This window comes from Ctenocephalides felis, unplaced genomic scaffold, assembly GCF_003426905.1.
Source record: "Ctenocephalides felis isolate EL2017-DRISC unplaced genomic scaffold, ASM342690v1 CF-g0.4_SCAFFOLD_01308, whole genome shotgun sequence".
Classification (NCBI taxonomy): Eukaryota; Metazoa; Arthropoda; class Insecta; order Siphonaptera; family Pulicidae; genus Ctenocephalides; species Ctenocephalides felis.
Genome location: NW_020537462.1, coordinates 39 through 16,001, shown reverse-complemented (window position 1 = coordinate 16,001; position 15,963 = coordinate 39). Strand labels below are relative to the sequence as shown.

General features: G+C 31.2%; 1 protein-coding gene across 1 annotated transcript in view; it reads right to left on the bottom strand.

Annotated features, from left to right (window-relative positions):
• Positions 1 to 13,828, bottom strand: part of LOC113369391 (oxysterol-binding protein-related protein 11-like) — a 29,209-nt gene extending 15,381 nt beyond the window's left edge. Inside the window, exons 1-3 of the mRNA XM_026610151.1 lie at positions 13,613 to 13,828; positions 12,533 to 12,639; positions 11,224 to 11,339 (exon numbers count right to left, since the gene is read on the bottom strand). Of these exons, the coding sequence (XP_026465936.1) occupies positions 11,224 to 11,339; positions 12,533 to 12,617 (201 nt within the window). The 5' untranslated portion in view covers positions 12,618 to 12,639; positions 13,613 to 13,828. The remainder of the gene's footprint in view (positions 1 to 11,223; positions 11,340 to 12,532; positions 12,640 to 13,612) is intronic.
• Positions 13,829 to 15,963: the final 2,135 nt, after the last annotated feature.

The window sequence follows — 15,963 nt, the reverse complement described above, 5'->3', positions numbered from 1 at the left end:
AAAGCGCAAATGAATGGCATATACACTTCATTGAGAAAAGATTTGGAATGTCATTCTTCAAATAAGTGACAAATGAGTTATTCGCCCCAAACATGACATTAGCACCATTAGACGCAAATCCTAATAAATTTTTTTTATACGGAATATCTTTCTCCTCAAAATATTCAACAATTTTTAATGCAAAGCTTTTGCTGAGCCGTCGATGATTGCAATGAAAGGTAGAAATTTATCTTCTACTTCATAATTTACATTGACTATCCTGGTTATTTGAGCTAAATGCTTGATGGCCGACTTATCAGTGCTCTAATCAACCAGCAATGCAAATTCATTTTCTCTTCACTTTTTCATCAAGTTTTCTTCAGAGGTTTTTCCAGTCACATTTACTATAACAGATCTTGCTTTTTTCGGCTCATAGACAAATGTTCTGCAATTTTTGAATCCGGACACATCGATTTTACCAAATTAGTCAGATGTGAGGCAACATTAAATCCAAGATTATGTTCTGCAATAAAACATGTTAATTTAATTTCGCCCGTTTTTGTCATTTGCTTTGGTTCCATTAATTTTGATGATGATGCAAACAAAGACCTAAGCTTCGGTTGCTTTTGTATTTTTTTACTGTTTTCTAGATGTTTTGACGAATTTTTGTATCGCGTTAATTCTAGAATTCCGCATTTACGATCACAGTCGCATGCAGAGCAGTAAAAATATGTGTTCCCTTTTTTACGTTTTGTAAGCCATCCACTAAAGTTTTTGTCAGTGAGCCAAGAATCAATAAATTTTTGCTCGTATCTCACTACTTTCCTCTTTCTTGCGGGGGATTTGTCAACATCTGACACATTATCACTACTAGAATTATGCATTGTACTGAACTATTTGATAACTATTTGAACTCACACTATCAAATTATTTTACTTATAACAAAATTTAACTTATTCTACTTATAACAAAGTTTAACTTTTTAACTTATACCAAAATTCAACTTATTTAACTTATACCGAAACAATAGTAACACTCTGCGTGATATATATAAAAATACAAAATATAAAATTTAAAATGTAGATAAGAAAACCAAATCTTTCAAACTGATTTTGCTGCATGTATCTCCAAACTTATACTGGCGAGCAAAAACTTTTAAGAGGCGGATTATATACAAGGCCAAGACAAGTATTTGTTTGTACATAAAAATTTACAAAATTTTTATCATTTCCTGAAGTCCTTTCAACCCTTTATCTATAAAAATAATCATAACAACAAAAATTGATAATTCCACGAAGAAGAATATTGTTACAAAAAAAAACCGCAAAATGAATTTTATGATGCATTTAACTATTACCAAAATGCTAATATAGATATAGGATACAGGAGATATATAAGATATAGGATTTTCCAAGGAGCGTACGCCCGGCCATCTGCATAATTTAGCATTGAAGATTTCCTTTAAAGAAATTTGTATAGGATATATTCAATTGATATCTCAAACAAACAGTTTTATTATAGTCATCCTAAACACCATTCCAAAGTATTTATCGGTATATTGTTTATTTTATTAATTATATATACGTAATATTTATCATGTTATGTTATAATTATTAAAGGAAATTTTGAATCAATATAAAGCTAGCTGATAGTTAAATAAATAAATCTATATATATAAAAGGGGATCGCCTTATGTGCTACCACTTATAACTCACGAACGGCTGAACCGATTTAGATGAAAATTGGCAGGGAGGTAGTTTAGAGCCAGGAGAAGGACATAGGATACTTTTTATCCCTTTATTTCATTCTAATTTAAAATTAATTATTTATAAACTATCCATGTAGTTTATTCAATCTATGATACTATCAATGATTTCATCCATGACATTTACATTCGATTGTCAACTGTCATTCGGTGTTTCTGTTTTGATACAAATATATTAATATGCATTTCCTAATGACCATTATTTGAAAATGATTACGTGAATAATATAAATATTTTAATCGCCACGGAAAATTAATACAAAGTGGCAAATAAATTAATTCTTAATAATACCAAGCGATTCTAGATGGACGATGGGGAAATTTATTTCTTGAAAATGGAAATGTAATTATTTATATAATTAGGTATTTATGTATATTTGTTTATACGTATTTAAATAGAGTATTTGAGGTGTTTATATTATATATCAGCAATAAGTATAATCATCAACAAATTAATAACAAAAAATATTCTGAAATATAGTTTCTTGACATAACCTCAAAATTTGTAATAAAAATGTAAATAGTTATACATTAATTGTTGTTAATTTGTAATTTCTTTATACATATCTTATAAAATGTTTCAGGTGTTTACAACTAATTGGCATATATATATTATCAGCAAATGTGCTTTGATTCGACAATAAAAAGGTCTAATTGAAGTAATCGACTACCTTAAGTTAACTATAGTGATAGAATATTAGTTTTTGGTTCTCATATATTATAACCCAGCTATAAACCTCACGGAGCCCCAGACCTTTCCAGCGAATGCAAAATTGTCGAATTCGGTTTGTGCATTCTGGAGTTATATTGTCAGAACTTATAACTCAAGAAGGCTGAACCGATTTAACTGAAAATTGGCTTTGGTAAAGTTGGTAAAAGTTGGTGCTTTGATTCGACAATAAAAAGGTCTAATTGAAGTAATCGACTACCTTATGTTAACTATCGTGATAGAATATTAGTTTTTGGTTCTCATATATTATAACCCAGCTATAAACCTCACGGAGCCCCAGACCTTTTCAGCAAATGCAAAATTGTCGAATTCGGTTTGTGCATTCTGGAGATATATCGTCAGAACTTATATCTCAAGAAGGCTGAACCGATTTAACTGAAAATTGGCTTTGGTAAAGTTGGTAAAAGTTGGTTCAGAGCCAGGAGAAGGACATAGGATACCTTTTATCCTGTTCGACTTGGAATAACAATAAGCAAATGACAGCTATGTAATCACGCATGGATGACAATTCAATATTTGTAAGGAATTAATAATAAATTATTTATTTTAAATAAATAATTAACAATTATAATATAATGATAGTGCCATTGCCCATTCGTATAAACAGTGAAGCGAACTATGTATAACTCAGTATGGTTGACAAATCATATTTTTCTCAAACACAATGCTCTGAAAGAACTTATTTGTATAATTATGTACTCATTGGTATTTATAAAACCTTTTCTAGATTATTCAGATTTAGAACCTAAATTTGGAATCGATCAAAGGAACATTTTGTCGAATAGCTTATTTCCAGTTATAATTTTCTGAATTTATTCAAGAATGGATAGTAATATATGAAGATCCACGACCGAAGTGTCAAAAACCAGTAAAGCTAAGCATTGTTTAACAGCATATTTGAATGTAAAGGGAAAAATATGTATAATCAGCTATAACCTTGATTCTTATGACTTTGGTATTGGGAGATAAATGGTAATCTTTGAAAATCCATAGTAAAAGTATTTTCTTCCATTGGTAGTTTTCTAGCAATTAGTTGAAAATGTAATTATTTTGTAAAATACCTTTGAAATTAAAATATGACATTAGACCTGCTTGCCATCTGGCCGTTCCAAGTTACCCCGTTATAGGGTAAAAAGGTCTAGATAAATTTTTTTTTAAAGACAGCAAAAAAGCACGTTTTTACAATGATGAAGTAGCTGGTAGTTTTACTGAACGTAGTCAGATAATTGTTCATTTGAAATGTGTCATTTGTTTGTGATGTAATTGGTTTGATTTTCATAATAAAATTTATATTTGCTTAAAGTCAAATTGGACCTTTGTGCCTTGCCCTGTTCTACATTTATACTTTTTATTAAATTTACTTTTATTCATCGAATATTACTAGAAACTTTTCAAAAAGCAGGTCAAAAAAGAGATACCTAAATCATTTTGTATCTCTCCTCGCAGAAATTTGAGAAATTTGTATAAGCTCAATAGTATTATTTACAATTATACACAAAATCCAGAATCCAAAAAAAATTTCAAAAAATTTGAAACTCATTCATTAATCGATTAAATGGAATTTGTAATGACTATATAAGTCGAAAGACCAACAAAGACTTGGATTGAATTATGCCATGTTTTCTATAGAAAGTGTATAAAACTTTCAGTTTGGTTGTATTAATAAAATATATACAAACTAATGGGGTTTATTGTTTCTATAATACCTCATTGTATATAGCAATTCAAACAACACATCCTTACACAAAAAGTATTAATTTTTTAGATACTCTAGAAATTGTTTATAAAATAACTTACTTAGCAAAACAACGTTTGCCGGGTCAGCTAGTATTACTATAAATAATTATATATATGGAATGAATTATTAACAAAAATCTCAACCTACAAAAGATAAGTTCATAAAAAAATACTAGAATGAAAGAATTTTTATTTCGTTGGACAACCAGTTAACCAGTTGATTTTCAAATTTATTTTCAGTTTCGACAAAACGGTTTATGTTGTCTCGTTAACGAGAGAGAAACGGAAAAAACGGTTCATTGCGCCGCTAGTTACGTCTAATAAAATAATAGACTAGTGGGGCGCATGACATCGTGCCTTAAGGCAAACTGCTGGAACTTCCCTACCAAAATATATTTTTTTAAAAAAGATTAAGATTTTTGAAAAAAAAAATACTTTGACAAAATCGGATTTTTGAGAAACTATTAATTTTTGAAAGAAATTATTTGTTTTGGAAAAAAAACTTTTTGAAAAAAAATGTTTTCTTTATTTTGGAAGTTCTGAACTTTTTTTCAAAGCAATCGTACTGCTTTACCTGCATAGAGACGAAATATCGAAGCGTCGCCGTCTAACGGATGAACATTGGTACGGAACCCACAGGAATGTAAACAAAATTTATACTTATTGTTAAAATCTCTATAAAATATCTGATAATTTTATGTGCGTATGTCTAATGATAATTTTTGACCGACAAATGGCTTTTTTTTTACTTATTTTACTAGATCTCCGAAACCGCTAGACCTGCCTTCATGAAAATTTAATCAGCTGTTCATCTTGTCAATACAAGTAAAATGTTTTTTGAATTATTAAAATCGGACGCTCCGTTCTCTTAAAATATAATAAATTAATATTCAAATCGGTTGATCTGTGTTCCCGAAATCGTGGACGAAAATTTGTATCCGCACACACACACACATACACACACACATACACACACGCACACACACACATACATCCATTTTTTCTAAAGTATGCCAAAATGTTCAGAAACCTCTAAAACGTAAAAATATATAAAAATTTTCATTTTCGATATTTTTGCGATTACTAAAACTTACGGGAGTTAATAAACATTATCTCTGGTTCAACAATATTAGTTTTATAGAAATTGACTTAGTAGAGCAACTATTAAGTTCAACATAAAAAAATAAATAGGCCAAAAGTGCAAAACTGAGATCATTACCAAAAAACTGTAGATCTACAGTTAAAACTGTAGACATGGCAACACTACTTCTGGATCCCAATCAATACAAGAGGTAGGTGAACTGGCTGACCGCTTATACATTAACCATTCACAGTAACGAGTAGCAGTGATTACAGATACGCAAACCTCTGAGAACCTCTGAGAACGAGTCAAATGCGTCATGATATTGAAGCTGTCTCAAAGCGTTGAGATAAGATCCAAATGTATCAGAAGAAGAAAGTCTCATATAGGAGACGGCGAGATAACTTATGTTGGTTTCATAAACGCTACGGATGTCATGCAATATGGTGTATATCGCCATGCAAGTTTAAGTCGGAAAACGATACGGGCGTTTACTTATGGCAGTTAGTGACATACGCCCAACTACCTCACGCCGCATTTTCATCACGGACAAAGAGTCAAATGTGAGTTTTCTGATAGGCACTGGATCCGACGTATGTGTGTTTCCGCGCAGTTTAGTGAAATGCCCCCGTAGGAAATGTTCATTCGAGCTTTCAGCAGCAAATGGAACACCGATTGCTACATACGGTATGCTATCTTTAAAGTTAAATTTTGGACTTAGCAAAACTCTATTATGAAATTTCGTGATAGCAGAGGTGTCGCGTCCTATTATTGGCGTGGATTTCAATCTCGCGATTGATGTTAAAAACGTATTTTATTAGTTGAAACCTCAGCAGGTTCAGCGGATCCACCTCGATTTGAAAATAGAATAATACCTTCGGTTAAAATGGTGACAGCCACACTATCCCCATATGATAAAATTATAGAGAAATACCCAGACTTAACACGACAGACAGCATTAGGGGTGTTTGCAAACTTGTTACTCAACATTATAAGTTAAAAGCTGCTAAATATGACTTCGATGATTAAAGCAGGGGCAGCACGACCGTGTAAGAGCTGTTGGTCATCGCCTTTACATTAGGTACGAAAAGGTTCTGGGTGGCGACCTTGTGGAGACTATCGCAAATTAAATGGACGGACTCAAGCAGATAGGTACCCAGTTTATGTATATATATCCATGATTTTGTGCAAGCATTATGTGGTAAGATAATATTTTCTACTATCGATTTAGTGAAAGCTTACAATCAAATCCCTGTAGCTGAAGAAGACATCGCGAAGACTGCAATCACTAGCCCTTCGGACTATTCGAATTTCCGTTTATGACATTTGGTTTGCGCAATGCAGCGCAAACTTTTCAGCGGTTCATGAATAAAATATTGCGAGGTTTGGACTTCTCTTATGCATACGTCGATGATATATATATTGGTCGAATCGGAATCGCACGATTAGCATATACAACATTTACATATTGTATTTAAGAAGCTGCAAGAATTCGGCGTAGTGGTCAATCCATCAAAATGTGTCTTTGGAAAACCAAAAGTAAAGTTTTTAGGATATGAAGTCTCAACCAACAGAACTAAACCTCCAGCAGACAAGATACTGGCTATACAAAATTATGCAAAGCCTAAGACGGTTCAACTGTTGCGCCAATTTTTAGGCATGTTGAATTTTTACCGACGATTCATTCCGAAAGCTGCAGAAGTACAAGTGCCGTTAAACAACAAGTTGCGTAGTAATATGAAGAAGAATACTGAACTGGGACTCAAATATGGAGAAAGCGTTTGAAAAGTGTAAAAAAAGTTTTGCGGAAGCAACTTTATTGATGCACCCGCGTTTAAACGCACCGTTAGCCCATTAGGTTTATTCTCAAGAAAATTGAATGCAACAGAAAGAAAATATTCGACATACGACAGAGAACAACTCGCAATTTACAATGCAGTAAAATTTTTTAGACACATAGTAGAGGGAGGAGAATTCGTGACATAAACCTATCACTTACGCGTTTAAAAAAAAGGATAGCCAGTGTACGCCGAGACAGTTCCGCTACCTTGATTTTGTTAATCAATTTTCGACTGACATCAGACATATATCGGGTCAAGATAACGTCGTAGCAGATGCATTATCCCGTATCGAGATAATTAACGAATGTGATCTAGATTTTAAGGCGATTGCAGGTGAACAACATAATGATAACGTGGCACAACTATTATTACATTCCGACCATTCTCTTAAGTTAAGAATATTTATAGACGAATTGGGAACATCGCTATTGTGCGATGTATCTTGATCAATTATTCGGCCGGTAATACCAAAAAAATTTTGCCGTGCTATATTCAATAGCTTACATGGTTTGCCGCATTGTGGAGCGAATGCTACAATTAGATTGATAACACAACATTATGTATGGCCTTCCATTAAAAAAGATTGCCGACAGTGAGAACGCCGACAGTGGCTGTCTAGATTGTCAGCGCTCAAAAATTAGTCGACATATTGTCACTAGTGTTAGAACGAAATATCGAGTACTGAGTAAATATCGATACTTCGCGGTCGATAGTGAGTACTTTTGGTATCGATTTTTTAGCTCGATATATTTGCCAATATCGATCTTTTACGTCGATAGTACTCAAAAAGAATCGACAGCGTAACCTATGAACCCCGCTTATCGACCAACTATGAAAACCAACCATTTTGCCGAATGCAAAGCAATAGTCTCTCTAGGTGGTCATAATTGTTCAGAGAAGTGTCAAAATATGATCCCGAAGGGTCATTAGTCTCAGAATTTATTGCTCAAAAACCCAAAATGGATATGACCACACTAATAACTAAAGATGTTTATTTATTACTCTTTTGTAAAATGAAACGCCTTTTTAAAGTACCAAAATGTTTTATAAAAACATATTCAACAATCGAAGTATGATTATTTCAAATAATAATATTCATCAATTTCAATATATTAGTATTTTGCGTAAAAAAGAATCGAAATATAATTATTTCAAATAACAATATTCATCAATTTCAATATAATAGTATTTTGCGTAAAAAAGAATCGAAATATAATTATTTCAAATAATAATATTCATCAATTTCAATATAATAGTATTTTGCGTAAAAAAGAAACGAAATATAATTATTTCAAATAATAATATTCATCAATTTCAATATAATAGTATTTTGCGTAAAAAAGAATCGAAATATAATTATTTCAAATAATAATATTCATCAATTTCAATAGATTAGTATTTTGCGTAAAAAAGAATCGAAATATTATTATTTCAAATAATAATACTCATCGATTTCAATGCGTTATTATTTTTCTTTCTAAAAGTATGTGAATTGTAAGTTGAAGTAAAGTACTTGTAAATTAAAAATTAAATAAACAATTTAAAAAAGAACAGAAGAGCAATATTTTCTTTGTGGTACGTGAATCTTAAAATGTTTCGTTTTCAGTTTGTGCACATTATGAACATATTTTAGGAATCGGATTTCAACTGACCTTTTCTGAATGAATGACAACAAAACTAAAGAATACTTTCTTTAGTATAGTGGGCAAAAAACTTTTAGAAAATAATAAATGAATTTGGTTCTTGTGGCAATTGTTTGCACTGAAAAATATTAAAAATACGATTGTGCTTAAAAATACTTAAAAAGTATTGCTTTTTGAATATAGTATCAGACTATTATATTTTTTTAATAAAAAATAATCAACTATTATAACTTGTCTTTTTTTTGAAAAATTATAGAATTTGAAATTAGTATTGAAAAATTACTGTTAAAATTTTACAATATTGAAAATGATTCTGATTTAACACATCAGATTACAAGCAATAGAATTCATTCTAATATTGTGATATAATATTTAATGAGTTTTAGATCTTTCTTGCACTTATGTTTGATTTTTATGAAAAGTACTCAAAATTCAAGACTGAGTACTATCGATACTTTCGCCACGATATTTTTTTGGCATCGATATTTTGATTAGATACTTTTCAAAGTACTCAATATCGATCTTTTGCCTCGATACTTCTAACACTAATTGTCACACGTCCTGGAGTATTTACATTGCCAGGAGCGCGATTCAAGCATGTACATGTCGACATCGTGATTATATCGTTATCAGATGGATTTCGTTATTGCCTAACATGTGTAGATAGTTTTACACGTTGGCCTGAAGCAATCCCTATAGAAAATCAGGAAGCGGCTACAGTGGCAAGAGAATTCTTTTCAAACTGGATAACGAGATTCGGAGCTCCGCTAAAAATTACATCAGACCTGGTGTTGTTACCGTTTTTTTGTCCACTTTTTGGACGCGGTGCAACGCTAACAGTATCATGGTTGAGATATGGTATGAGAAACAAAAAATTTATTCGCATTCAAATGCTGGAGGGCGATAACGATAGTCACTTGGGGTTTTCTAGCCAAATATAAAGCAACTTTTTTCTGAAATCAATAGATCAAAATGCTTCTGTACGTTTGTAAACAACAAAATGAACTATCACTGGAATAAATCTGTCAGCTGTGTAACGAGCGGTTTGCAAAATGATAGCAGTTTGAAGTTGGTTACAATAAATATCAGCGAGGAAAACGAGAATTGGAAGACATGGATCATTTCAAATACTTGGGAAGCTTCCTGACCAGGAACGGATGATACTACACGAGAGAGATCAGGACAAAGATCGCAAGCGCCAAGGCGGCATTTAAGAAAAAGAGAACGCTTCTGCCGAGAAAACTAAGTCTCGACTTGGGAAAGAGACTAATAAAGTGTTATGCCTGGAACATAGCTCTGTACGGATCAAAAAATAGACTAAGAAAGGCCAACAAGAACTACCAGACAAGATAACAAATGAAAAAGTTCTGAGAAGAGTAGGCGAAGAAAGGGCTCTACTGAGCACAATCCGGAAAAGGAAACTGGATCGTACCCGTTCTGCAAGGAAGTAGAAGGACTGAAAGGATTGGGAAGAAGAAGAATGTGACGACTTACGCGAAAATGATTGACGACTTGCGCGAGATGAAAAAATACAGGAAACCTGAAAAATACAGCAAATGTTTGGAAATGAAAATACATAAAAATTGTGTAACATACTTCTAGTAAAGATGAGTTTTTTTGCAATAACTACATCTTTACCTCTTGTTCATGGGAATAATGACAAAAGTGACGTTAATTGGCGGCGCCATTAGACGAATAAGAAGTGATTATACACATTAAACTGAACCTTCAAAAATGAAAGTGTGTACAGATTCAGAAGAAATCCTTATAGTCCAGGCACCATAGGGCATCGAGTATGCATAATATGAGGACCGCCAACTCTCTTCAATTTTTTTCATTTAATATACCGAATAAAGAGAGAACCCATGTTTCCAGCTTTTTTTCTGGTCCCATCTTCCAGCGCCTGCTTTTTCCCTTTACCCATGCGTCGTAGAGCTTGTCGTAGCCAATAAAAAAACTATTTTCGGTGCCAACTAATTTACTTTTTTTGTATTCACGTCATATATAATATAATATTGTATTAACAGGCGAAAAGGAAGTGAAACATCGTGGTTTTGCGAAAAACGGAGATTTGGTGGAAAAACTAAAATCACTTTTTTTGGAAAATATTCAAAAGCAGCGATTGAACACGTCACCTCAAGACAAAACAAATATCTTAGACAGTTAATATCTGGTTTCCCTAAGTATGTATATAAATAAAAAGTTTTTGAATTATTTTGTGCGTAAAAAGCAGATTTGTGTCTTTCACTAACAATAAGTTGAACTAAATGTAAGTGGAATGTCCTAAAGCAAATTACATAAACATCTCGATACGCTCCAAAAGTTACCTTAACCAAGAACATAAATAACTCTTTATTTCGAAAATTAAGTTTTCACTAAAACCTAATCAATACATTTTGCAATCGATATTTTTAGAACAAACTTATACGATTATAATTATTAACGTACCTCAGCTCTCGGCACTGAACCAAGCGGACTCATAACATCTCCAGGACCAGCTTCACACAAATAATAACTAAATGTACCCGATTGTGGATCCACTGAGAACCATCGATGCTGCCATCCTGTACAAAAATTTTGTTCATTTGATTTGTCAATTTGTCAAAAACTGCAAACTCGATAATAAATATTGTTTTATCATTAATAATAGGGATAGTGATTTTAAACACAATTATATTAAATTACTACCACAATAACTATTTTACATTAAAATGACAAAACAGATGTTTCAATAATATTTAATATGAAAGTGATATCTGAGGCATTTGATACTCAAAAAGTTAATATTATGCAATACATATGGCATATGTATATACATGATACAAATGTATGAACATATAGAATATATAAATCTCATCTTTAGAATGAAAAAAAAAAAACAAAAAGCTTTTTTGTTAGAAAACAGATATATATATATATATATACAGTAGAATCCGATTAGTATGACGCCGGATATATTGACAACCGCTTATTATGACGTAATTTTAAAGGCAGTTTGGTTTCCATATAAAATTTCTTAAAAAAACAGCTGTCTAGTCGGATATGTTGACCTCGCTTACATTGACATTTCGCTTATAATGACCCATTTTTGAAAAAAAATTTGGTCCAAGTATAATGACCGACATGATTTTACACCTCCGATAACATAAAGTTCAAGTTTTTCATTGCACATTGTTATGGTATGGCACCACTGTGAACTACCCTTGTGTGTCAGATCGCTACATACCTTCAGGTCTCTATGTTGCACGAGATTCGCGCTATAGAAACTTTGGCAACTTCCGGCATGGACGACCTCGTGCAAAAAATAAGTATGCTCATTCTTGGTGTTCGAAATTTGGAAGCGATAACATCTGCTATAATTTACTGAATAAATAAAGTTCTATATTTTTTACTATTTTTACCCAGCAATTGAAATTCAAGCGAAAATTACAGACTTCTTACATTAAAAAATGCATTGTTATGTCATATTTTTAATTGAATTTGTCAATTTGTTAGTATGTGTCATTTTTTACCTTAATTTTTGTATTAAATTACTGAAATTAATAACATATTCGCCAAAAATTGTTTTTTTTTTTGTTTTTTTTTCAGTACGCTTAGTATGACGACCGCTTAGTATGACGATTTTTCGCCGTCCCTTGAATGTCATACTAAGCGGATTCTACTGTATATATATACATATATATATATATATATGTATATATATATATATATATATATATGTTTGTATATATGTGTGTATATTCAAATAAATTATTACCTTTCATTACATTAGTATATTTATATAAAACTCCAGTGAGTTGATGCCTTGTGCCAGCTACATTTTTGCTACTCGATATATCCATTGCAGTATATCACAAAGTTAGTCTGGTGAAGTAATAATTATTATCTTAAATTTTTAAAATAAAATATCAAAAAATAAAAGGAGATATTAGTGATGTGAATGAGAAAACTAGTAAAGAAATATTTGCAATCTTTATGATAAAAAACCCTTCTTAATAAACAATGTAACATATTTTATTTGATAATAATTTATGTTTGCAACTTTTACTTTGTTGAGTCTATTGAACACACTTTTTATCACAATTACTAAATAAATACATCAATAGGGCTTTTTTCTTTTCATGCAAATCATGTTTTCCTTTATTCGAATTAGAACATTTTCGAGTTGGCACTTTACTACTTTACTAGTGGCAATAATATAAACTCGGCTCAGATTTAATATACCTAATATTAGGTTAGTACGGTTTAATATTAGATTAATTGACTTCCGATTAGTAAAACTAAAATAATGGGCATGTTCCAAGTTGTTACAACCAAACTTTATGTAGCAAAATCTGGTTAAGTCCAACACTTTTGCATACCACTTTCATATTCTGTAACTGGTTTCGGTTGAACCTAATTTGATAGCTGGTTTTTGTAGATTATGTCTATTACTTAGCACTTAAAACCTCAATACCTTATATGATTAGAATAATTAATAATAATTAATAATAACACTAGATGGATATCTATGCTCACTGCTATTAATTAAATATTCAAACAGAACTGTTGCAAGTAAACAAAATTGTACATCCATTGCCTCTATTAAGGAAATTAAAGCTTGTACAACTGAACCAAATATTCATAAAACTGTCCAAAATAACAAAAGTTGGTATCTGGCACATTTTCAGATGTTGAATTGTCACTAGAAGTAATAAAAAAAATCACGTCTCGAAGTCCGAGTAATGCAGATTTCACTGCATATATGCACGGTTCATAAACATACAGAAATCGCAACGTTATACATACACTAATATAATTGATAAACTAATATACAATACTATAAGTAATTACTAACTTCATAAAAGCTTTTAGTCATATATTTCAACTTGATTCCTCTCAACAGAATTCATGACTAGAATTCTTAATAAATCGATCAACAACCGAATACACCAGCGATTATTAATCTTGTCGTTAATTATGTTATTTTACAAACTGATCTACATTACTAAGGGAAAATATATTTTATTGCTAGTTAAATATTTTTGTAAAAACAATTAATTAGACGGTGAAGCGAAAGACCATTTAATTTAGTGCGTAAAGAGTTGACAGATTGAGGTTCGGTTGCGTTTAATTACCGCTCGCTGTCAATTGTGTCAACAACGCAATAAGGGTGCGTCTACACGCGCCAAGTAAATACTGCAGTCAATCATAAAATATAAAGGAAGATGAAAGGAAGCAAACCTCTTGTTAACAAAACTAAATGAAATATAATATAATAATAAAAACAGCACTTATTAATATAAAAAATAACTAGTGGGGCGCATGGCATCGTGCCTTAACTGCGTAGAGACAAAATATCGAAGCGCGTAAGCGAGGCGTCGCCGTCTAACGGATAAACATTGGTATGGAACCCAAAATTTATATTATTGTTAAAATCTCTATAAAAAATCGGATAATTTGATGTGCATATGTTTAATGATCATTTTTGACCGCCAAATGGCCTTCATGAAATGAAAATTCGATCAGTTCTTCATCCTGTTAATACAAATAAAATGTTTTTTGAATTATTCAAATCGGACGCTCCGTTCCCTTAAAAACTAAGTTACCGTTTTTGGCAATTTTGCCCTATATTTTCGGAAAGGCTAGACCTGTCTTTGCCAAAAACTAATCAACACGTCTCCTTATATATAAATCGAATGTTTTTTGAATTATTCAAATCGCTTCATCCGTGTTAACGAAATCGTCGACGAAAATTTGTATCCGCACACACACACATACACGCACACACACATACACGCACACACACATACACACATACACACACACATACATCCATTTTTTCTAAGGTATGCCAAAATGTTCAAAAAGTTTTGTAACGTAAAGATATATAAAAATTTTTATTTTCGATTTTTTTGGCGATTACTATAACTTGCCCTACGGTAAGTTAATTAAATATAATTAACATCAAAGCTCAATAAATAATATTAAATTCTACAATTATTTTAGGATCTTTACATAAATTAAATGAGTAAGTTACGACCATTTTTAATCACTTATTAATATTATAATATAATTCAATTGTAATTTCATCAAATTTATAACATTTAATGGTTTTAAAAAAATATTTTGTTTCTTCATCATTGGTCAGCGCTCAATATAACGGTTAACGAGAAATTAATTTTTCATACTCTTTTTTTATCTATGCAATTAATTTTAAATTCAAACAATATCAGCATTCCCTCGTATCTTTTGTTATTAAGAGGAACTGGATACTTTGCAATATTCTTTGTTGTATGTACAAACTGATATAACGGGCGACTAACAATTTTTCTTAAAACAAATTAATTCTAAACAAACTTGCAAAGCGTGTAAATTGTTAATTATTTAATAGTTTGTTTCATATAATAATAATTTTAATAATCATCAAATAATATTTTTAATAGATCATATGTTATCTACAAGCCATCTTTGAATTTATATATGCAGGTGAAATTAATATTTCTCAAGAACAAATTCTTGCGTGCCCGCATTTAAGCTTAAGTTCTTGCCAAAGCCCCTACATCAATCAAGAAAGAGTAACCAAAATTCTCTTTATGGAAAGGATTGATAACTTTATAAAAACACATTACAATTGGAAAATTATAACATATTATATAATAATATTACATATCATTATTATTATTCACTGTGAAAGGGAGCTAGCACCTTAATAGTATAGATCCTGATAGCATAAGGGCTACCCTAGACATTTCTAATATTAATATTAGAATATAATATATTCAATAATGAGTGCTACTCGCTACGATTTTTATTTAAATCTCATCGACCCTTAAACATGTGGAGTACCCACACCAGATGCACTATCGTTTTTATTCCATTTTTATTTACCCTGTTGTTTTTGTACTATATTTAACCTTTTATATTTATATTTTACTAAATTTATCTTGGAATAATGACAAATTATCATACTAGATGCCCTTCTATTATATGCTACAATATTTATACATATTTTACTTTTATCTACAAGATTATATATTTAAAAACACTTGGTTTCCTTAAGCTGCATATTCAATGAAAACAAAAACACCTTGACCTATGACTTTGACCACACATGTCAAAACATTTGACAATTTAGCGCCTGTGTAGATGCGCCTCAACAATAGTAAAATCCAAGTTGGATGTTCCGAAAGATGAAAATAAAACAAA